Source organism: Cydia fagiglandana, chromosome 7 (genome assembly GCF_963556715.1).
Source record: "Cydia fagiglandana chromosome 7, ilCydFagi1.1, whole genome shotgun sequence".
Lineage (NCBI taxonomy): Eukaryota > Metazoa > Arthropoda > Insecta > Lepidoptera > Tortricidae > Cydia > Cydia fagiglandana.
Genome location: NC_085938.1, coordinates 21,157,003 through 21,180,628, shown reverse-complemented (window position 1 = coordinate 21,180,628; position 23,626 = coordinate 21,157,003). Strand labels below are relative to the sequence as shown.

The 23,626-nt window shown below is 40.0% G+C and overlaps 1 protein-coding gene across 1 annotated transcript in view; it reads right to left on the bottom strand.

Annotated features, from left to right (window-relative positions):
* The window catches only part of LOC134666143 (neuropeptide FF receptor 1-like), a 73,605-nt gene that overhangs the window by 25,297 nt on the left and 24,682 nt on the right, over nt 1-23,626 (bottom strand). The window contains exons 2-7 of the mRNA XM_063523299.1: nt 21,683-21,825; nt 18,493-18,719; nt 17,217-17,319; nt 9,980-10,077; nt 7,404-7,572; nt 6,095-6,210 (exon numbers count right to left, since the gene is read on the bottom strand). Coding sequence (XP_063379369.1) covers nt 6,095-6,210; nt 7,404-7,572; nt 9,980-10,077; nt 17,217-17,319; nt 18,493-18,719; nt 21,683-21,825 — 856 coding nt within the window. The remainder of the gene's footprint in view (nt 1-6,094; nt 6,211-7,403; nt 7,573-9,979; nt 10,078-17,216; nt 17,320-18,492; nt 18,720-21,682; nt 21,826-23,626) is intronic.

Sequence of the window (23,626 nt, the reverse complement as noted above, 5' to 3'; positions counted from 1 at the left end):
AAAACATTATTGCATCTTATAATTAACATGCATTACGAGTAATTAAGAAAAAAAAAATACAATGTAAATTACTATAGAATTCATGCAATTACACTCAGTGAGTACATAACTTTATATAATTTGATGTAAAAAATAAACATAAAGGTACATGTATACATGATGTCATATATAATATAGATATATATAATGTCATTTAACTTTGATTGGCTAAAATAAAATTCTAGTTACTTTACTTATTTAATGGCATCCTAATAATTGCACTATATTCCTTCTAGTATAGTTAATTGGGTGGTTAAGGCTACCCAGCCTTACCCTACTCATGACAGGGTATCGGAGGTCTACAATCGAGTTCCCGAAACCCCGCCAACAAAGCGCGCGGCGGAACACAGTAGGGTTTATTTATAGTATGTATAGTGAGAATGCGTTCTAGATGTATCAGTTACTTCGGCAAGCAATATCCGTCGTTTAGTTCAGCTGTAGGGTTGATAGTTTGCGCCACGCCTGGCACTGACGTTTAATTTATCGCCCAAGGCCTCAAATCGGTCAGCCACTCCTTGTCCGGATCTTTTGTGTGCACTAACAGCTAACCATATGACACGGATAATAGAGTAGGAAGTATTTATTGTTTACCATGAGTTTAACGCGGCCTTAACCCTTAAATGCATAGTGTTGCCAAATGTCTACAAAGCATTAGACAGCTCACAGTTTTAAAATAAAAAGGCTTACGTTCTTGAACGCACCTCTATACCAAAAGTCAAGTAATAGGGTGATGATTTAATGGTTAAATTTACGCATTATTTTTAATTTATAAAAATTACATCCGTTTTAAGACGAAAAGTCGGCAAGCTTGGAAAAATCCACAAGTTGATAATTTTTAGTATGTGATTTGATTTTGAACGGTTTTTTCGGGGTATGTAATCGGGGTATGTGTCCAAAATTATAAATAAAAACATGGTTGGTATGTAATTATTTTATATTTAAAAACTTTATCATAGGAATATCACAAATAGTGTAACTTTCTAATGGTAGTAAAAAAATCATATATCTATTACTGAAAATTACATTTTTACTTAAATATGATTTAGCCAATTCAACTTCTAACACTGATTTCGACGCAGTGAAAATCGAAGTTATATTTTTTTTACAATTTTTCCTAGAATCAGCAAACAATTATGTTATGTGATACATATATTAATTTCCATTTAAGGATTAAACGCTAGCGACTGCCTCAACTAAAACGCAGTGCATCATAACTACTTGCACTAATGTTAGTACGAGAGAGGCATTATGAGCTAGGTTTGCGCTATTTAGTGAATATGTCAGTCTCAAACTCGTGGTAAGGATAAAGATGTGGGTCCTATACCTCTCGCGTCTACTGATGTTCCCTATGACAGTTCATTTTTAATATGGAGTAGCTGTCACGTAAGATGTTTGAAGACATTTTTTTTCAAGTTTAGCACATTTTATATCGCTAGTCTTTGAAGACATTTTTTTGAAGTTTAGCATTTTTTATATCGCTATTCTCATTAAAAAAAGGATATCGGGTATATTTGTATTCACGTCACATTAAGCTGGAAACAAATTATCGGACGCGGCTGACGGACGCGGCTGACGGGCGCGACATAAAAGTGTGCACAGTTGTTCGGGACGTGGCTTGCGGACGCGCAACAACGCTTATTTTTGTAATCCTTTAATTTGAGATTATACAGTAATTCCTTGTTGCGAACACACTCGATAATTCTTTCCTCCATTTTTACCGTACGCACGTCCAAGCTCTCGCGTAGTCCGCGTCCTTCTGGCGCAGCGACGCGTCCCGCACCCCGTGCATACTACTGCATACCGTCCGCGGACGTTTTCGGCTGACAGGAACATCCAGCGCGCCAGATTTCTGTCGGACGTCCGAAGGCTCAAGGTCAGCACAAGGTTACGTCCACGGCTTACCTCCGATAGTTTGCACAGTTCAGTGTACATTCATTATCTAGATACCTATAAGTCGCGGCTGTGAGCCGCGTCCGTCAGCCGCGTCCGATAATTTGTTTCCAGCTTTACTCGTAATATTCAATTAAATCGTTCTGACGATTGAGTACATAAGATTTTCAATAAGCGTTTCTCCGGTCCGGGGATGTATCGCAAGTAAACAAACGCAGTAATTTGGTCTCATTTCCCATTTCCTTTATATTTCCTCTTCCTCGATTTAGATGTGTATTGATACTGTATTCCAATCACATTAGAGTAACCGAGAGTTCGACTCAGCCGGCTAGTGAAATAGAAATCACGACAAATGTTGTTTTTATAATAAACTCTAGTTAAATACTTAGATCTAAAATAATTTACTCCAATTAAGGCGAAATTAGAGTAATAGAGATAGATGCCCGCAATTTGCGAACTTCGATTTTTGCCAGCCTCGATTTCAATCAGCGTATAAGCATATAAGCATTGCCATACAACGTCGCAATGCAGACCTTCTGAGCACACTTCTTATTGGCAGCGATTATCCGATATTTAACACATTCAGGGCCAAGAACCCGACAGTCGGGTACACTGGTCGTAGCGACTACACACATGTAGCGAAACCGTAGCTTCGCGCTACGAGCGTAACCCGTAGCAATTAGTAGCAATGAATATGTAAAGTTTATAAATATTTTACATTTCAAATCATCATTTAAAAAACCATTATACCAGCCAACATAAAGAAACAACTCAAAATTTGCATCAAATTGCTTTGCTTTTACTTGTGGATAAAATGCAACTTCCTCATTCGTTTTTGCAGTATAAAGACAGCTTTTAGGAGCTGGTGTGGTAAAAATATATTGGTTTGTATTTTGTGAACGCCGAAATACTGCGATATAAATTTTAGTAAACGAACAAACCTTATTAGGGATATTACAAAAAAATGTATATTTAAAAATATTTTTATTAAAAAAAATACTTATCTACTGGTTGGTTTGAAGCAAAAGCTCGCCTACGCATGATACACTAATGCTGAATAGCAATGCTCCAAACATATCCTGATTACTAGAAATAATAACAAACCAAACATATGTTTGCGGCTTTCCAAAAATAAGAGAAATAACATTGCACTTTTATTTACGTGTGTTTATTTCACTTGCCAATTTACCTTTAGTTAAAATTATTATATAATTGTGACGTCACTACCGGTCAGTCCACCTCGCCTGACGAACATAGAAATGGTCAGGATTGGAGGGCTGATTATCTAATAAAAGACCTTGCAAATTCCTCCAAATGTCCTCATTGAAGCGACGATTAACTTTATTATCTGAGCAGCCTTAGGAGTAACATCATAACAGCCTGTCCTTACAAAAGTATCCTAAAAAGAGAATTATTGTTATTTGTACCACCATCGGGTGCTACGTACTACTAATATTACCAAAATAACTAAAGTGCTGATGGTTTGAAAAGTGAGATGTATCTATAAAGTTATAAATAAACGATAAATATGAGTATTTTACAAGGAATTTTCTTTTCTACACCGAAGACCTCAGCCTTCCCTACTATAGGTACAAATTACCACGAATAGCGCTCAAAAATTAGCTGAGCGCTAACATAATATGTATTATAGTACCTTCAAAGCTGTGGGCAAGGTATCAATAACGCCTTTGTCTGGACAAATCCCCATTAGGGCACAAAGAGAAATATACCTGTCGAATCGTGGGCGTAAACAATACGTACAGAGATAAATTCACATCCAAAATCTGGGTTTAATCCGGTGTTACAAACCGTAATTATAATGGGATTGGCCATTATGTCATTGATATTATCAATGGTAAAGTACCTATGCAGATAAACGAAATTACTCGTATTTATTTCAGTAAAATTATATTCTAACACTTTATTGAAAAATGAAAACTTTACATTTATACATTATATGGGTACATAGGTTAAAATATATAGTAAAATAAGAGTATGAATACCGTAATTAACTATTACAATAAATATAAACGAATATCTATCAGTTCTGTCGCGATAATCCCGTTTCTCGGAAAGATATTGACGCATTTTCGTACAAAAACCATTACGATTACGATATAAATGATTTGATTACATCATTTAGATATATGTACATAAATATTTCATATTTCTCGGTAAAAGGAATTGAAAAAATTCTCATTGATAGGTTGCTTTTACACCATGGATGAAAATTTTGATAGGATTTAGTTTTAAGGGATTGTAGAGGGAAATTGTATTTCAAACATAATACTGTAACGTTTCTTTTTGTTAAATACGTGACTCCGACCAGATATTTAAATTTTAATCAGGCAGGCGTACCAGAAATTTCTATTAAGCTCACACCTCACACCCACGTCCACAATTAGATGATCTAATACAGGTAACTACTATACTAGTTTCCTATTCCTAGTTTGATATCGACATATGGTTTTGTACAATTGATATTCTTGTTTAACACACTCGGAATAAAGTCCATATTTAAAATATCCTACCCAATCGTTTGATTCTTATAATATAAACTTTAATATTATTGAGCTAAGGTTGAAAATCTAAACAGGGACGAAGGTGCACTGATACATCAGGGGCCAAATTCGACATGTACAACCTTGGAGGATATAACCAACAGAGACGCCATGTCTAAAATTTTCCGTACAAAATAGTCTGCCGTTTTTTGCGGGGGAGGGGCACATCAAATGTATAGGTACGTCATGTCAGATAAACGTCAGTCCATACATATGGTTGACATGAGGTTGACCATTGGCCGCCTATTTCCGACAGAGGGGAACGCCTGTTAATGGCGGCTCCATTGTTAATTACTCCGAGTGTACAACTGTCAGATTTCGCATCCACGTCAAATCAACAGTTGATTTTATTCCATACTGAGTGTTGATTCCATCAACGGTGGATAATATTATTTGGTACAACCAAAACTCAACTCTAAGCTAAGGGTGGTTCGGTTTGGTTTGCTTGTCACCCTAACTGTGGATTGTTAATGTCAAATTTTGACATTGTACGTATTCGAGAACTTATGATTTTTCCCACATCAACGGGAGATCAACACGATACGTCAAACGTCGCTTGTCGAATAGGGGTCATTAAGCAATAATTTGATCGTCGGGCTTGCTGCAAACTGCTGTGGTCAATTTTGAAACGTTCCGCACGATTTGAGAGTTACGAAGTTCGTGTTTAGTCGCCCCGGGCCCCAAAATAGGATCGGTGGCAATCTATATCAGCAGGTGCATTACGAGTACGAGCATTTATACATTTTCGACTTAAAAAAAAGTTTTTTGTCAAAATAAATTGTTCTTTGATATAAGCTTTTCTTTCAACAGCTAGGCAACAAACACAAACATAATAAGGTTGGCTTGTTTTATCGTAGAGCACCTTTGGCCACCTCTGGTGTCCATCATCAAATCAGCTCGATGGCACCATATTCCCTGTCACCCAACTTGAGGAAACAATGGGAAACGGGTCTAATTTAGCTTGCAAGATTTGACCCGAACATACATACATCCACATGCAAACATTCAAGAAGCTGGAAAAGACGGGGCCACATGACACACATAATATATCACTATTTGCCGTAAAATTGGTATGGTGGCAGACACTTCTGCCACAAAGCAGCTGCCGCGTGGACCGCTTTAAGTTTCTTGTCATCATGCCCACTATAGGGTTTAATTTTTAACAAGCATAAATGTCTGCGAACGATGCTATTAAGCTTAGGATAAATTTAAAAGTGGAAAAATTACTGCATCTTTCTTAATAGCATCGTTCGAAGACGTTTTTGCTTGTTAAACATTAAATGTTAAATTAAATTAGTATGGGTAGCACATCGTAACTGGTAAAATTCCAATATGACTTGGAACTCCGGTAGCCTTTTAAGAAGTCTAACACTCTTGACTTGCGGTAGATGTCGCTAGGGTCCCCTTGACCCATAATACGGTGGAAAGATTTGCTGGCTGTGGATGAGGTCTTGGTGGCTCAGATGGCAGAGCGAGTATCGATCAGATGGAGTATCGATCCAGAGGCCGTGAGTTCAAGTCTCACCCAAGACAGTAATTTTTCCACTTTTAGAATTCTACACTATAGGGTTGATCATGGAAGTTTACTACAAAACTGTATTTACCGTAAACTTAGTTTGCTGGCAGACGCTCCTGCCGCACAGAAGCTTCCTCGCCGAGCGCTGGAAGTTTCTCGTCATCATACAGTACACTATGGGGTTGATCGCGGAATTCGCGTGTCCTGCATCAAATTACATCAAATTAATCATAAAAAAAGCAGTGGTGGCCGAGTGTATATGACGTCTGACTTTCAATCCGGAGGTCGCGGGTTCAAATCCTGGCTCGTACCAATGAGTTTTTCGGAACTTATGTACAAAATATCATTTGATATTTACCACTAGCTTTTCGGTGAAGGAAAACATCGTGAGGAAACCTGCATACATCTGCGAAGAAATTCAAAGGTGTATGTGAAGTCCCCAATCCGCATTGGGCTAGCGTGGCGACTATAGCCCAAGCCCTCTCGCGCATGAGAGGAGGCCTGTGCTCAGCAGTGGGACGTATAAAGGCTGAAATGATGATGATGATTGTAGTATACGTGCGAAAGAGATGCGTATATCTGTCGTCTCCTGCGCACGAACACGGACTCTGCGCGTCTGCAAGCGCGCAGTCGCATGTGAGACGAGGAAGCTGAGTCGCGTCACGTAGCGTAGCTGAGGAGCCGATATTCATTATTGTGTAGTGGAACTAGTGGATACAGTGTAGGTAATAACAAACACCAGAATGATGAATCATAAATACTTAATTGGGGACAATTTTACACAAATTGACGCAGTCCTAAAGCAAGGTGTGTACAAAAATATACTTATAATTTGATACAACTGTTTATTGTTACAAATATTTTAAAAAAGATCGACCAAACCGTTAGCCAGGGTAAACGCCGAACATGTCTTCCATAGTATGAAAAATAACATATTTTCAGAGCAAATTACGCAAATTAGGGAGCACTTTTGAATAACCATGCCTTGGAAATTATGTTAAGAATTTAAAAGTTTGTCAACCAAAATTAAATTGATTAAGTCTTCAAGAGGAGAAAACGAAGTAACTTAAATAAGGAATTTTAAATGTCATTTTATACTAGACATACAATTTTGAAGACTCAAACTTGCTTTTACGCGCTAACTTTTTAATAGCGCTTTAAGTAAGTCCAGCGGGTGAGCGGGGGTTAACGAAAAATTTTATGAGCAAAGCGAACTGCCGCGGACACATGCGATGGATTTTACCCGCGTGCACCTGTGTCAGCTAGCGGCACCTAGCGGACACTCGGACAGGACACCCAGGATCGGCAAATCTCTGAAGTTAGCATCTATAGGCTGCGGTGGTCGCTAATCATCAGTAACGCCGTATAAAATAGCGGCCATCATAAATATAACTCACCTAATAGTAAAGCGTAAGGCAGGAACATACTGAGGTCCTTGGCGTTGACCACGTACATATCCAGCAGCAGCTGCATGATGTTGTATGGGAGCCAGCAAAGAGCGAATAGGACGGCAAGCAGCAGTAGTATCCACGCCACTCTCTTCCTCTCTTTCATTAGCCTAAGGCCCTGGGTACAAAAAAATATATTGAGGGAGCATTGTTGAAACCAGAATGCTTACAGAATATAATAAAAATCTCGGAATACTAACGTAACGTGCTTTGCATTTGTTAAACAAAAAAGAAAAAAGGTTCTCTAAATCGTTGCCGAAGGCGAATACGGTCTAATGAATGAATTTCATTTTACGATTACGACTTAATGAGTTTTCTAAAGTACATCTCCCCAGAGAAAATCTTTTTAATATTGTAAGCTTACTGGTATTATATAATGTAATAGGTATTAGCTATGATGCCACTGGAAGGGCAACCCCACACTAGTCGGCGTCGGCGTCTAGTATGCGCTATGGAAAATGGCGTCGCAGCGCAGTTGCGCCAACGTTGAGTCAAGCCGAGCAGCGATAGAGTTGACTAGACACCGACACTTAGGGGACGCTACTGTGGAGTGGCCCTAAATGTTGCATTGAGGCCTTTTTAGGGTTCCGTACCTCAAAAGGAAAAAACGGAACCCTTATAGGATCACTCGTGCGTCTGTCTGTCCGTCCGTCTGTCACAGCCAATTTGCTCCAAAACTACTGGACCAATTATTAGGGTTCTGTACCTCAAAAGGAAAAAACGGAACCCTTATAGGATCACTCGTGCGTCTGTCTGTCCGTCCGTCTGTCACAGCCAATTAGCTCCAAAACTACTGGACCAATTAAGTTGAAATTTGGTACACATATGTAAGTCTGTGACCCAAAGACGGATATGTAACGTAAACAAATAAATTTTAAACATAGGGGCTACTTTTGGGGGGTAAACCATAAAATTAAAAATCAAAGTTTTGCAAACTATATCGTGTTGCATATCAAACGAAAGAGCTCATTGTGAGAATCTCAATTGTATTTTTTTTTAATTTACGATAAAAATTTTAGAAGTTATTCAAGAAAATAGACAAAAAATGACCATTCCCCCCCCTCTATCTCCGAAACTACTAAGTCTAAAATTCTGAAAAAAATACACAAAATAGTCCTTTACCTAAAGATGACAGGAAAACCTATTAGAAATCTAGAGTCAAGCGTGAGTCGGATTTAAGAACAAAAATGCGGTCTAGGTTTTTTTAGGGACACAGCCGCAATGGTTTAAGTGAAACGTGATGTAGACAGCTATTGCGAAGGCCCTAGGCCGATATCCGCATAAGGCCGAAGATCCGGAGCTTCCCGAAGAGGCGTGCCTTTAGCTTCAAGCGTGAGTCGGACTGAAGATAAAAAATGCGGCTAGGCTGTATCTGGCACACAGCCGCAATGGTAATACTTGTAGTACTGATTGATTGGGTTACTACTTACTAGGTATTGTCACGTGTTTTAAAAAGCACTATACAGGGTGGCCAAAAAATAAAGTAAGTGAATTCCCGTTGCCGACGTGCAACCCCGAAATAGCGAAGAAAAATTTGGCTGTTTCATACGTTTTGGCTGGTCCGTTTTCTATGGGAGGATACATTTTTTTCGCGATTTTGGGTCCCATAGTAAATGTTGCTCAGTAGGTACGAGTATAATCCCAAACCCTCCCTGGCTACGGGAATGCACGTATTTTTGGCCACCCTGTAGGTATTAACTCTCTTCGGCCTTCGATTTTAAAACACTTGCGGAAGTTGTAGGAAGCGCGACCCGTCGGACGCTCCGAGTGTTCAGCTCTACGCGGAGCTCGGTCTTCAGTCTTCGCATTTAGACACTTGTACTCTTGTTCGGCATTTAATTTCCTATCTAAGCTACTTTGTATATTTGCAGAGATATAAGCCACCACGCCAGAAAACTTCATCTTACATGTGTTGAAAACTTGATCGACTCATTCGGGTTTTTCAAGACGTTTCACTCACGTCATGTTACACGTACAAAAAAAAACTGTCGAAAATTGTGAGATGTACGGAACCCTTGAAACGCGAGTCCGACTCGCAGTTGACCAGTTTTTTAATATGGTCTCTGGTTATTGTTGCAGTTGCTATGCGCGGTGGGATAGCGGCGCACCCATTGCAGAAGACAAAAAGGATTAAAAAAACCGGGCAAGTGCGAGTCGGACTCGCGCACGAAGGGTTCCGTACCATAATGCAAAAATAAAAAACAAAAAAAAAGCAAAAAAAACGGTCACCCATCCAAGTACTGACCACTCCCGACCCGACGTTGCTTAACTTTGGTCAAAAATCACGTTTGTTGTATGGGAGCCCCATTTAAATCTTTATTTTATTCTGTTTTTAGTATTTGTTGTTATAGCGGCAACAGAAATACATCATCTGTGAAAATTTCAACTGTCTAGCTATCACGGTTCGTGAGATACAGCCTGGTGACAGACGGACGGACGGACGGACGGACAGCGAAGACTTAGTAATAGGGTCCCGTTTTACCCTTTGGGTACGGAACCCTAAAAAAGATGCTGTATAAACTGACCTGTTGCATACTGACATTTCCCTCGTCAATGTCAAACGGCGGCTTCACGGAGCACAGCGTCCGGCCCATGAACGCGTATGATAGTATCGTTATTGAGCCTGCAACAAAAAACAGTACAATTATTACATTGATAAAGGAAACCCCCCCTTTTTTTTTGACTTTGGGAAAATGCTTTTACGCATCCCGTCTCGAAGGGAGCAAGACGGGTATGACGGACTAAAGGGCGAGACCTACTACCGTCTAAAAACCCAACGAGTGCCACTCCGCCTATAACGGAGCGGCGCAGGATCGCGGTGAGCATTCAACTGTGACGCTCCAGCGGTAAAGGAAACCCCCTACGCTATATGACAAAAAACCCTTTTAATGCCAAAAATGCCTTACATCATTTTGGAAAAGAGCTGATACTCTTCAATCTGCTTGATTGATTTATATTAAACATAGCCAAGAACCATCGAAAGGAAACTCGTTCTCACGTTAAAAAAATCGCATCGAATACAGTCATGGACATGATATATTCCTTGGTTTATATCGATGAATACTCCATCTGTTGGAGAGCTACGATGCCTCAGACATGGGACATTGGCGTCGAACATACAACACCCCTCTTTTTGCGGCAGGGGTTATAAATATGTATTTCGAAATATCAAGCCAATTCGATTGTAACCTGGCATCGGAATACTTGAATAATGTTATTTATTTATCATGCATTGCGCTCTTAATTGTACATTGTAATGGCGATGGACCGGCGAGGCGTACGATAACTAAATAACATGATTCAAAATATTTCAACATCAGTCTGATGTCAGTGCACGTTCGAATTGGCCTTTATAATTATCTTTCACGTCAAATGATGGTCCACATGATAATTCATTTTTATATGGAGTAATTGTCACGTAAAATGTTTTTAGATATTTATTGAAAGCTTAGTAAACAACAACATTTAAGTAGGTAGGTACCTATTAATAATACGGCGAGAACATGTTTATTTCATGAGTTATTTTTATGTAAATGAAGCTAACCTATAAGAGACTTAAGGGAACTTTTATAGGGACCAAAATTCTACGCGAGAGGTATAAATAAAGGAAAAGTAACGTACTTTACAGTTTGATTCCGTTTTGGCGCTCAGACTAATACAAAAAATAAAATAAATATTATAAGACAATTTTACACATGCAGATTGTCCAAGTTCCACAGTAAGCTCAGGCTTGTGTTGTGTGTACTAGACCCCGATATATAATAAATACTTATTTGTAGGTATATAAAACACCCATAACACAGGAACAAATATTTGTGTTAAACACAAATAAAAGCCTTTACCAGGATTCAAACCCTGGACCTCCTGCTTCATTACCGAAAAGGGTAGTAGTAGTAGGCCGTCGTATTTAGATATATTATCATACCTGTATAAGTGTGTACATACATGTGATTTCAAAATGAAACCAAATTGAGATTAATTTGGCATTCATTTCCTCTTAATGATAATTTTACGAGCGAAATTATCATGTAATCTAGTATTTCTCGTCAAAATTGATATTCCTGCGATATACTTTAATTATGGTTTATTAAAGCCTGACCTGTAATATATATGATCATTGTCAAGAGAGCGCTGTTATTCTCATTGTATACGGCGACAGTTCAGTATAGTATGAAAAAAATAGTGTCAGTTAAATTCCGCAACATGTGATCATTATACACGGTGTAACATGAGGAAACCGAATAATTTTAACAGCGTGTTCCTGATCATATTTAGAGACAAAAATGTCCTATAAACTTTTTTGAAATTCACCTTGTTAAAACAAGTTTTTATTGTTACATAGTGTAAAAGGCCTTTTTGGTGGTGGTGTAGCTGCTATGGGACGTAGTCTAAATATCCTGATTGATAGATGTCAAAAAGTGACAAGTAACACTTTGCAAAAAGTAGGTTTTATGAAAAAAATTTATAAATCTGTTTTAAGTGACAAGTTTACAAATAATATTTATTTTTTATGTACAAATACATTCAAAAAATTGATAAAACAAAACAAAATTTTTTTGGCGAAATTGACCTAAAATATTCGGTTTCCTCATGTTACACCGTGTATATATTGCTTAGGTTTTAGATGTATATTGTTCATGTAAGGAAACCCGCATCCTCCTCTCAAAACCTCCACTCAAATATGTCATTATAATACGGGAAAGTTTAGACAGGGCCAAATACTTTAGATTCCCAACGGACAAAATGCTCCCGGGCACGGGATATTTGGTGACTTGTTCACATTTATCTGCACCATCATTCTTGTAAGGTAAACGTTCCTAAAGGACATAAACAGGAATATAAAACTAAAACTAACTACAATTAAAATAACTAAAACTGAAAATTAAAAAAAATACCTATCAAATACCTATATTATAAAAACGAAAGTAACTCTGTCTGTCTGTTACCGGGTCTCTATTATTTCCCATAATATGTATATTGTTTGTCCGCATTTTCGTTAGTCATAATTTGGTGATTCTCAGAAACGCTTAACTTTTCAGGATTGCCATAAAACAAATCTAACCTAACCGATCTATAGGATAACCTCACGAAAATCCTTACGAAAAAGTTAACGATTTCAGAATTAAGACTAATGACAATCTGACAATCATTAATTATGTTAAACAAAGGGATCCGGTCTCTCACATACCTCTTCACGCTTAAACTGCTGAATCGACTTCGAAAAGGTATGGTTGGAGATAGTTTCAAGGCCAGGGATGAATAGAAATATTAATAAAAAATATAAATTTCGGCTTCAGATAATTTAATTTCAATGATCGTGTTATTCTAATGCTAATGAACATAACCGGAGAAACGCGCAATACGCGCAACATAAACATCATAAACAGAACTCAAAGTACTAAAACATCAATTAACTGAGGGGCCGATTCGGATTTTGAAATAGATATCTATTAGATATCTTTTAGATATCACCAAGATACGATAACGATATTTTTAAAATCTAACCTGTCAAATTTGACATTTGCGCGATTCTGGAGATACTCTTGAACGATTTCCACAGGATATGACTTAGAGATCCATTTCACATCTAATAGATATCTTACTCTATATAATAATGATAATTTCATTTCAATGATCGTGTTATTCTAATGCTGAACATAACCGGAGAAACGCGCAATACGCGCAACATAAACATCATAAACAGAACTCAAAGTACTAAAACATTAATTAACTGAGGGGCCGATTCAGATTTTGAAATATATATCTATTAGACATCTTTTAGATATCACCAAGATACGATAACGATATGTTTAAAATCTAACCTGTCAAATTTGACATTTGCGCGATTCTGGAGATACTCTTGAACGATTTCCACAGGATATGACTTAGAGATCCATTTCACATCTAATAGATATCTTACTCTATATAACGTAAAAGTGACATTGGTTGACTGAATTGCGCTGCAAAAGAGAACTAGATGATATCTAAACTATAACGTATCTAGAATGGATCTAGTACGTGTCGTCTCTTGTGAAAATCTTGAAGTTCGAATACGGCAGTGAGAGTATGAAACAGCTACCATCACACACGACGCTCACTGAACGTGATTGCAAGGACATTGCCACCATTGAGTTATAATAACTACGTCGTTGCTAACAATAGTTCAATGATTGCTACAGCGTTATCTTATCTTATCTTATCTTATTGTTTTCGGGGGCCCTTGCGGATACACTTCGACCCATAGGGATCTTTTGTGCAGTTACCCCCTAGAAGAGATCCGTCAACTACTCAAGAGCTTTTCCCACCATATCCATGTGTCGGATGATGGAGCTCATGGGTAGCGTTTTAAAGTCCTTTGGTTCCAGGTATCCTGCTCCAAAGTCCTTCATTCTTTGTCTGGCGAGGGCGTGACATTCACACATTAAGTGTCTTACTGTCTCTTCCTCTTCGCCACACATACGACAATCGGTGTTGTCAGAGTGTCCCATCTTGGCCAGAAATCCTTTGACCCCGTAGTGGCCAGTAAACACCCCCGTTATGATTTGGAGTTGTCTTTTGCTAAGTTTCCAAAGCTTTTTGCTCCAGCCGGAGTCTATTCCTTGCATAAAGAGCTTTGCATGCTTTAGACCCGTCAGACTATCCCATTCTTCCTGGTGTTTAGTCTTGGTATGGTCTTTAATAGCCGTTGTGATGGTTCCCTGTGAGAGCCCCACGAATGGTTCCGGACCTATAAGGTTACTTACAGATCCGGCTCTGGCGAGTTCATCTGCATTTTCATTGCCTATGAATCCCTCGTGCCCTGGGATCCATACCAGTTGCACCCTGTTTTGCCTTCCAAGCTGGTTCAGAGCTTGGACGCCATTATATACCAGTCTAGAGTCCACTCTGGGAGCTTCGAGCGCTTTGAGAGCGGCCTGACTGTCGCTGAGTATATAGATATTCTTCCCTTGGGTTCGCCTAACTATATTCTCATGAACACAGGCAATTATAGCGAATGTCTCGGCTTGGAAGACAGTGGCGTAATTGCCCATGCTTATGCTACTACTAAAGTCATTTGCATAAATGCCTGCCCCCGTACCAGATTCTGTCTTAGACCCATCTGTGTACCATATAATGTCGTTTACATCAGAGATTGGTGCTTCAAGACCTTCGGTCCACTCAGCCCTTGTTGGAATTTTAACGTTAAAATTCTTATGGAACACAAACTTGGGTTGCATCTTATCGCAGCCCATGTCCGTAATCCTTTCCATGAAATTGTCGCATTCCATGTTTGTGTGTTTGGTCTTTGGCTTGCTATCGCTCCAGAGTCCTGTTAGGGTCAACCTGTGTAGCGATTTCCGCGCCTCAGATTGTATCACTAGGTGTAGCGGCGAGAGGTCTAGCAGTACCTCCATCGCCGCTGTTGGCGTCGTTCTAAACGCACCAGTAATAGCCATGCATGCCGTTCTTTGTATTTTCATAAGGGCATCCCTGCATGTGCTCTTTAGTGTCCTTGGCCACCATGCCAGGCATCCGTACAAGATGATAGGCCTTACCATCATGGTATAGATCCATCTTAGTACCTTTGGGTTTAGACCCCACGTTTTGCCATAAGCCGATCTACACATTCCAAACACTCTAAGTGCCTTGGTGGTTGTTAGTTCGACATGCTTTCTCCAGTTCAGCTCTTTATCTAGTGTAACGCCTAGATATTTCACTTCATTGGACATTTCCAGTACCCTTCCATAAAGCTTCAGCTGCTTCATGCCATTAAGGGTCTTTTTCCTGGTAAACGGTATTACTACTGTTTTGCCTGGGTTTATGGAGAGTTGATGACAGTTGCACCATCTTTCCACTTGCTTCAGTGCTTTATTCATGATTTCCGATACTGTTCCCGGGAATTTCCCGTTTACAAGAATCACTAAATCATCTGCGTACCCTACCGTATGTATTGGGCCTTTGTTTAGTTCTTCCAACAGTGAGTTAACTACCAGACTCCAGAGAGTTGGTGAGAGAACCCCACCCTGTGGACAACCCTTCGTAGCCGTAGCTAATATTTCATCTCCCATAAGGGAGGATTTTATTAGTCGGCTATTTAGCATAGTACCAATCCATCTACAGATTGTTGGTTCTATGCCATGTTTAGATGCTGCAATATTGATTGCCTGATACGTGGTGCGGTCAAATGCCCCCTCCACGTCTATAAAAGTGGCCAGACATAGTTCTTTGTTCTCTATCGCCTGTTCCGCTCTGGTTGTCACCAGGTGTAGTGCCGTTTCAGTCGATTTACCCGGCTGATACGCACACTGCAATTGGTGCAGCGGATGCCTCTTAAGAGGACCATCCCTTATGTGTCTGTCTACCAGTTTCTCCAGTGTTTTGAGGAAAAACGATGACAGACTTATCGGCCTGTATGATTTGGCTTCTGTGTAATCTGCTTTGCCTGGTTTAGGCAAGTACGTTACCTTTACCATCCTCCACACACGCGGTACGTGTCCGAAGGCTATGCACGCTCTGTACAGTCTACCTAAGTGCGGTATTAGTACATTAGCGCCCTCTTGTAGTAGTATGGGGTAGATTCCATCTGGCCCCGGGGCTTTGTATGGTTGAAATGTGGATAGTGCCCATTGTATCTTATCGTGATCTACTACCTTTTTAGACGTGTCCCAGTTGTACCTGGTCGTGCTGATGGATTGTTCCATTGCACCGGTTGCTACATCGTCCGTTACGCTCTGATGTATTATCGAGCCTGGGAAGTGTGTGTCACACATAACTTTGAGGGTTTCTAGCCCCGTTTCAGTCATTCTTCCGTCACTTCTTCTGATGGAAGTGAGTGGAACTGACTTTGTTGCAGCTAGTGCCTTTGTAAGTCTCATGCCTTCCGGTATGGACCTGATTTGATCGCAATGGTTCATCCATGCTTTCCTTTTTGCTTTCCTCACAGCTTTGCTGTATTCCGTGAGTTTTCGCGCGTAATGCTCGAAGTCATTGGTCCTTTTAGCATCATTGAAGACAGCTCTGGTTTCCTTCCGGAGTTTTGCAATCTCCGGGTTCCACCAGGGCACCTTCTTCGCCAGGATTTTCTTTTCCGGGCAGTTGTTTGTCCAAGCTGTATAGACAGCTTGTGCTATTCTGTCTGTTTCAAGTTCTATGTCAATAATAGAGTTTAACTTGCCTTTAGGGTCTCCCAGTTCCACCTCCAGGTCACTTTTGAATGCTAACCAGTTGGTGTTCCTGGGATTCCGTTTGCGTATAGTTTCTAATTGGATTTTAGTCTTATACCTGAAGCATATATATCTGTGGTCCGATAAAGAAATCTCCCCAGAGACATGCCATGAGCTAATCTTATTACTCGCGTTGTTGGACGCTAGCGTTATATCAATAACCTCCCCCCGCCTTGCATTGACGAATGTCTACAAATACAGTACGTAGCGGCCCCCTTTTTTCTATATATTTCGTTAAATTTCAATAATCATGATTATTTAGCTGTGGCGCTAGTGTGCACGTTGAAGGGCTCTTAAAGAGAACGAGGTCATATTTCTCAGGGAATACAGATGACGGGAGCGCATTCCATTCCTTAGCCGTCCTTACCAAAAAAGACGAGGCAAATCGTTTTGTGCGGACAAATGGTGCGGGCTTAAGTTTATTGCAGCGGGAATAAGGGCCCCCCCACATCTAGCGTCTTTCGAGCGTCGGCGTCGACGTTCGGCCATAGAGTTGTAGACGCCGACGCTCGAAAGACGCTAGATGTGGGGGGGGGGGGGAGGGGCTAAAGGAACTCACCAGGAATAGCGTAGACGAGGGTGAAGCTGAACATGCCGAACTGTTTCCGCGCGTCCAGCTCCCCCCACTCCTCCGTGCAGAAGTGGACGTCTCTCGAAACTATCTACAACAAACACAAATATTAACCTTACAAATATTCAGTCAGGCGCGCCTAAGCCACACGTATCCTTTAGTGATCGCCAGTATCGTAAATATTACTAGGGTTTTCGTACTTATGTAAACTTCAACTTCACAATGCAGTGCCAACTTTGCCATGATAGTGTGAGTGATACCATTCGTTGTGGAGGCTGTGTAGGAAATGTAGGCTATTACTATGCGGGTATATCCGAAACTGACAACAGGATGCTCACCGCCAGCCGTAAAGCAGCATGGAGATGGGGATGCCCTATGTATGTAGGTGTAAACAAGGAGCCTCACGGCCACTAGAAAGCAGACTAGCGGATTTGGTACAGGACATAAAGAACATAAAAACTCCAACGATTTCTGTAGCAAAGTTGGATGAGGGCACTTCGCGGACATTTCTCTGACATGGGAAATGGAAAAGAAAATTCCGGGGTAAAGTAAGGGTTGCCTTACTTTTAACTTTCAAGTAGCCTATAAAATGAGATGTCCAAAAGGGACCAGTGGTTTCGACTGAACAATATTGAGATCAAAAGGTGTGCCACTTAAGAAAAACGAAAATCTTAGACTGTGTAAGTGAGGCGGTGAAATATACGGTAAACAAAGCTAGCATAGGTACATTACATATCTCGGGTCCCCGCATATTTATAACTCAATAAATCTGTGCATCGTATCCTGATGGAGGAGTTCTCTTGTTGGAATTACATTTTATTCTTTCTTTTCAATCTTCTTTAGTTAATTCGATTTAAAAATTAGTTACTCTGCCTTTGGCTTTTAATAGGTATAGTGCAATAGTGCTAACCACCAATAGTTTTTGTTAATCTGTATTTACTGGTGATAACCTGTAATTGGCTTTTTGTATCATATTTATAAAACCTATAGACATGTTGTTGGATCTCCGAATAGTAATAAATAAATAAATAAAATATTCACAAACATATCTTACAGTAAAAACCGGCCAAGTGAGGTTCGGCTACTCTGGTCGCCATGAGCAGTGGAATAAAGATGAACGTAGCGGCACACCACAGCAGTAGCAGCAGGACCGCTTGCGGCCAGCTCGGGAGCCGCAGCGCAGTAGGCGCGGCTTCTCAGTATGGAGCGAAACATATGGGGCCAATTAATGATTCACGGAAGTTTTGTTAATAAAATAACTCACCGAAACGTTCAAAAGGCCTTTAGTGATGACAGGTACAGCTTCTCTTTGCACAGTGGCCACCTTGAGCAGTGGAATGAAGATGAGCATGGCGGCACACCACAGCAGTAGCAACAGGAGTACCGCCTGCCGCCGGCTCGGGGGCCGCAGGCGCGGCTCGGGGGAGATGGAGAGCCAGCGGTCGACGGACATCGCCGCGATCGTGAATACGCTCGCTGCCACGGCTACACCTGTTGAAAAATAATTTGGCTAATGTAAAACATTCCCGCACCCAAAACCTCGGGGTATGGTCAATGGTCAAGTCATGAGTCATGTTCGATTATAATAATACAGGGTAATTTTTGGACCGTTAGCCATATTGTGCGAGCCGATTAGGTAGGTCATACTGAAGACTTTTTCTATGGGACCGACCCCAAAATCCCAAAAAAAAAATTGTCCTTCACATAGAAAACGTCGACATCCACTCGACCAAAATGTATGAAAATTTTTTGTCATTTCGGAGCTAGTCCCATAGAAAAAGTTGTTCAGTATGGCCTATCTGATCACCTCGCACAATATGGCTAACGATAGTAAGGATCCAAAAAATTAATGACCCTGTAGAATACTATTATTGAATAAATATTATCTTATCTTTATCCTTTATCTTTATCCTTTATTCTATTTTGTTCGATTCGATTTGTGAGATTCTGTTTTGTACGAACGTTGTTACATCGTCTCAAAGCTTTCACATTGAATACATCACAAGTCTGCATGCATTGAGTAGGTACATAAGCGCATTTACACTCGTAACATCTTTGTTACATTTACATAAGCATGTTTGCGGCATACATTTACATCCACAGCAAAAGACGAAATGTACGCTTGTATTTCGAGTTTTAGTGCACAACCGTTCGTAGTTTCAAGCAAATTGTTTGAGAATATTTGCGTTGACGGAAATAGAGTCGGACCAATATAATTCTGCATAGTGTTACTTACCAGATACACATTTTGAATGACCTGTCAAAATTCCTGATTAGCGAATATTTAAATATCATTTTGATATACAATACATACCTTATGCTTGAATTGCCCTCCTTATCCTATCTGTATTTTTACGTAAATTTAAATTTATCTCAGGTTTAATAAGGGCAGCCGGGCAGCCGCGCACAAAATGAATAAGCGTGGGTATGATGATATGAGTAAAAGTATGATCGAGTTATTCATGAGTCTTTTTGATTAGGTAAGACTTCTGTAGGGTTCGGGTCTCTGATGTAACTCGATCTACGCCCTTGGCCTTTGATCACAGACCACCTCAAATACTAGATAGCCCATACGACAATCGCGGACACCAGCACATAAGCGCTCCTGTACCGATTTAGTATGTGTGCGCGATGATTTCAGTTAAGCAAATACCTACGACCACTAGTGTAAATTAGGAATATTTATAAAAAATTACCTTTAGAGTGTAACTCTAGGTAGATACAGCATAAAATGGTGTAAAATAAAACTAAGTTGTCTTGCTCGGATAGTAGTATTTTACAAGTAAAGTTGCACCGAGTGGTAACCTTGTGCTCTTTGTAAATGCTTCATATAAAAAAATAAAACGTTTATTCACAAATCTTGCTAACAACCACTTACAACTAAAATAATAGGTACATACATTCTGCCAAACCACAGATTGCGGTGTCTGTGTCTGTGTAGTCTGTGACTGTGATATAATTTTATACGTTGCCCTTTCGCTAAACAAATCCGAAGTAATCAGTCCAATTGTCGTTTGATATTCAATATTTCTTTTTTATATTAACAAACTCATTCTCTGTGATGTTTTTCTTATACGACGTCGGTACAAGTCACTCGTTATTTTGTCTAAGTCTTCTAGAAATAGATTTTCGCTGAAATCATCTCGGATATGGGTATGTTTGGTATCAATACATGCAGTATTATGCCTTGAACACAAAAATATGAATTACAAGCGCGAAAATGATGGGTAGTATCTGTGACGTCATAAAGTCTGTGGTGCAAAGAAAAATTCTTTTTTCTTTTAAAGATACCATATTCGGGTGGCAAAAAAAAACATATATATATGTAAAATATATGTTTTTGTTATGAAACGTAGTAGATCTATTCTTATTGTCTCTAAAATATGTTCATAATTTGTGTATGACTATTTATTTCTGAACAAATAATAATAATAATAAAAAGACGAAAGGGATGTGACGACCCCATCGCCCGCTGGTTTTACCAGTGCAATCAGTCAACGCAGGGCAGCTTGTGGCGAGCTGTTGGGGATTAGCGACCTCACGTACCCGAGTGCTCCTGGGGAGTTCTGTTACCCGCAAGGAGGGTGGGTGGGACAGGATTCTCTGCCTCTGGCTTGCCTTAGCCGGCCGGCCAGAGTGGAGTCGTTAGAGCTATAAGCTCCAGGGGTGGAAGTGAAATATGCATAAGACGCAAGTTGGCACAGTGGCTGTTAACAGCCACTGGGTAGAAAGCGGCGCACACCTCTCGACACCCCTGAGCCGCTCACACCGGTGTTGCCCTTGAGCCATCCTAGATGTCGCTTTTTGTGGGGGCCCATCTTGTGAGGGCGAGTCACCGTCTGCCGGAAATAAATTGCATACCGTTTTATTAGGCAGGCGTCCGGTTTTTTACCCCATAGCTCAGTACTTAGTCCATCGCTTTCACCCAATAACCTAGTTCATTTTAGATTTCATCAACTCTCAATAGCCCTTACACCCTGGCGGGTGCTGCCTCTGCGTGCGTCCCATGACACGGGTAAGGGCAGCATCCGCTCGGTGTACCCCTTACATTTCATTAAAGTGTCAAAAGGGCCTCTACGTGTTGGCTTCGGCTCCGCGCACGCCTCCCAAAGGTCCGGAACACAATTGTTCCGTGATGGGAAAGACAAAAAAAGAAAAAAAAAGACGAAAAATAAATAAAATTAAATAATAATAAAAACTCACTATTTGGTCCAGTTGGTCTAACAAATTAGAAGAAAACGTCCAAAAATGCAGATTGCAGAGTTGATTTTAAACTGCTCTAGATTGAAAACAACTGAATGGATTATTTCAAAATACTTTTATTTTAAAATACCAAGTGCCTGTGAAGACGTATATTATATCCTCTTTATAATGTTCAATTATGGATGTCAATTGCAGCTACACGTCAATTTCTTTAATAAAATGAGTGATGACCTTGACATAGTATGACAGACCTTGCATGTAGTTGGCGATCTTGCAGACGGTCTCGCCGTAGAACCAGACCAGCGTGACCGCCTTGCTGAGCTGCAGCGGCATGCACACGCCCGTCACCAGCAGGTCCGCCGTCGACAGGTTCACCAGGAAGATGTTTGTTACGCTGTTGACAATAAACATCACTCATTATCATCCTAATAAAGCACTACACGATACGCGCAAGGATTTTTGATGTTCAAAAATCCTTATTTTGCATTCTGCAAAAAGATGGTCAGAGTAGAATAAGGGTGATGTTCCGATATCAACTGCATTCAGCATCTGTTGCGGTCAATATTGTCGTTGCTGTATTTGTGTAAAAAGTGTGTGAAGGAATAAATATCATAATCGCGGCAGTGATGCGGCGTTGAACGTCACTCATTTTATCAAGAAAATTTACAGCGGATTTTATTTATCACGCCGCAACAGTAGAACAACAGTGCAACTGCAGTTCACATCCGAAAGTCACCATAAACCACCCTGTGAGACAATCGGAGACTATACGCTACACTAATTAAAGGGTCCCGCCCGTTACCAGACCCCTGCACTCTCTGGTCATATCAGGCGGCCTGCCGTCCCAGGCCAATAACGTCTACACATACACACTAGCCGTCGAGAGTCGTCAGTTTTCGCCCCAAGACCACGAACTGTCCGACCGATATCTGTCGACGCATACAGGCGTATTCGGGAAACGAGATAATTGCAAGATTAGAGACGAACTAGAGATTTTGGGGATTTTAATTAGATATTGACTAGATGTGACTTGGATATCTAAGTCATAACTTGTGGAAATCGTTCAAGAGGACGTCCAGAATCGCGGAAACGTCAAATTTGACATATCTACCTTACAAATATCTTTAAATTGTCAATATCGTAACTTCTTGATGTCTAATTAGCGGAGTCAGTTATGAAGTTGACCCAAATTTTTTTTATTAAGCTATGAGCTTCATCGCATATGATCTTTGAGTAATTCTAAGCATTTCAAGCCTGGGAGGCAATAAGGGGAGGGGGGGTACAAAGATGGCCGCCACCCGTCATCATTCAAAAAAATCTGTTCTGGTCCTGGTGGCTACTAGGGCAAGTTTGGTATCATTTTCGTAAAAACCGGAGACGTAGAATTCATTGCTGATATTTGTTTTTTTTAGCTTCATAGTAATTTTACAAGAAAAATGTAAAAAGATGAAAATTTAGGATGGAGGTTTTTGCTTTGAGAGCTAATAACTTTTGTATAGTGGCCAAAAATATCATATAAAAAATACTATAATAAAGCGTAATTCATGCAGATTCTAAACATATACACGTTGAGTAATATCCTACTGCAAAAAGATGGTGAAAAAATTATTAAATGACCGCAGCGCGGGTAGTTGGACTTTCGTTTATCTTGCGGACCGTCGTTTATCTTACAATATGATCGAGTACGAGTATCTACGTAGGTATGCTTACTTTGCTAGATTTTATGATGACGAATAAAATACTTTCATCCAGACATAATTCATCATACAGACATAATTTTATGCACTTTAATTTTAATGCACTTGCAACGATTTGAGTGGGGCCTAGTGTTATTTGACCGGTGTTTTCTGTAAGGTGGAGGTAAGTACGTACTTTCCCAGTTGGGCTCTGCTGGGATAGATCTGGAATGACATTCGCTGTGCTGTGCCCTACCACACAAAGCGAGATGACATTCACAGTGCCCATACCTCTCTTTTGAACGTAGTTTAAGGATATACTCGGGTCCAAAATTGGGTCCGAGAAATAACTATTATGAATGAAATTATTCTAATGAAATAGCGCTCTTATTTTTGCTGATAATACTGAAACACTATTTATGAGAGAAATTGTACTACTTAGGAAGAGGCAAAATATTTATTTTCACGATAATTTTCATGCTATAACTCACTTTAAGTAATTTTACTTGTTGTTTTTAA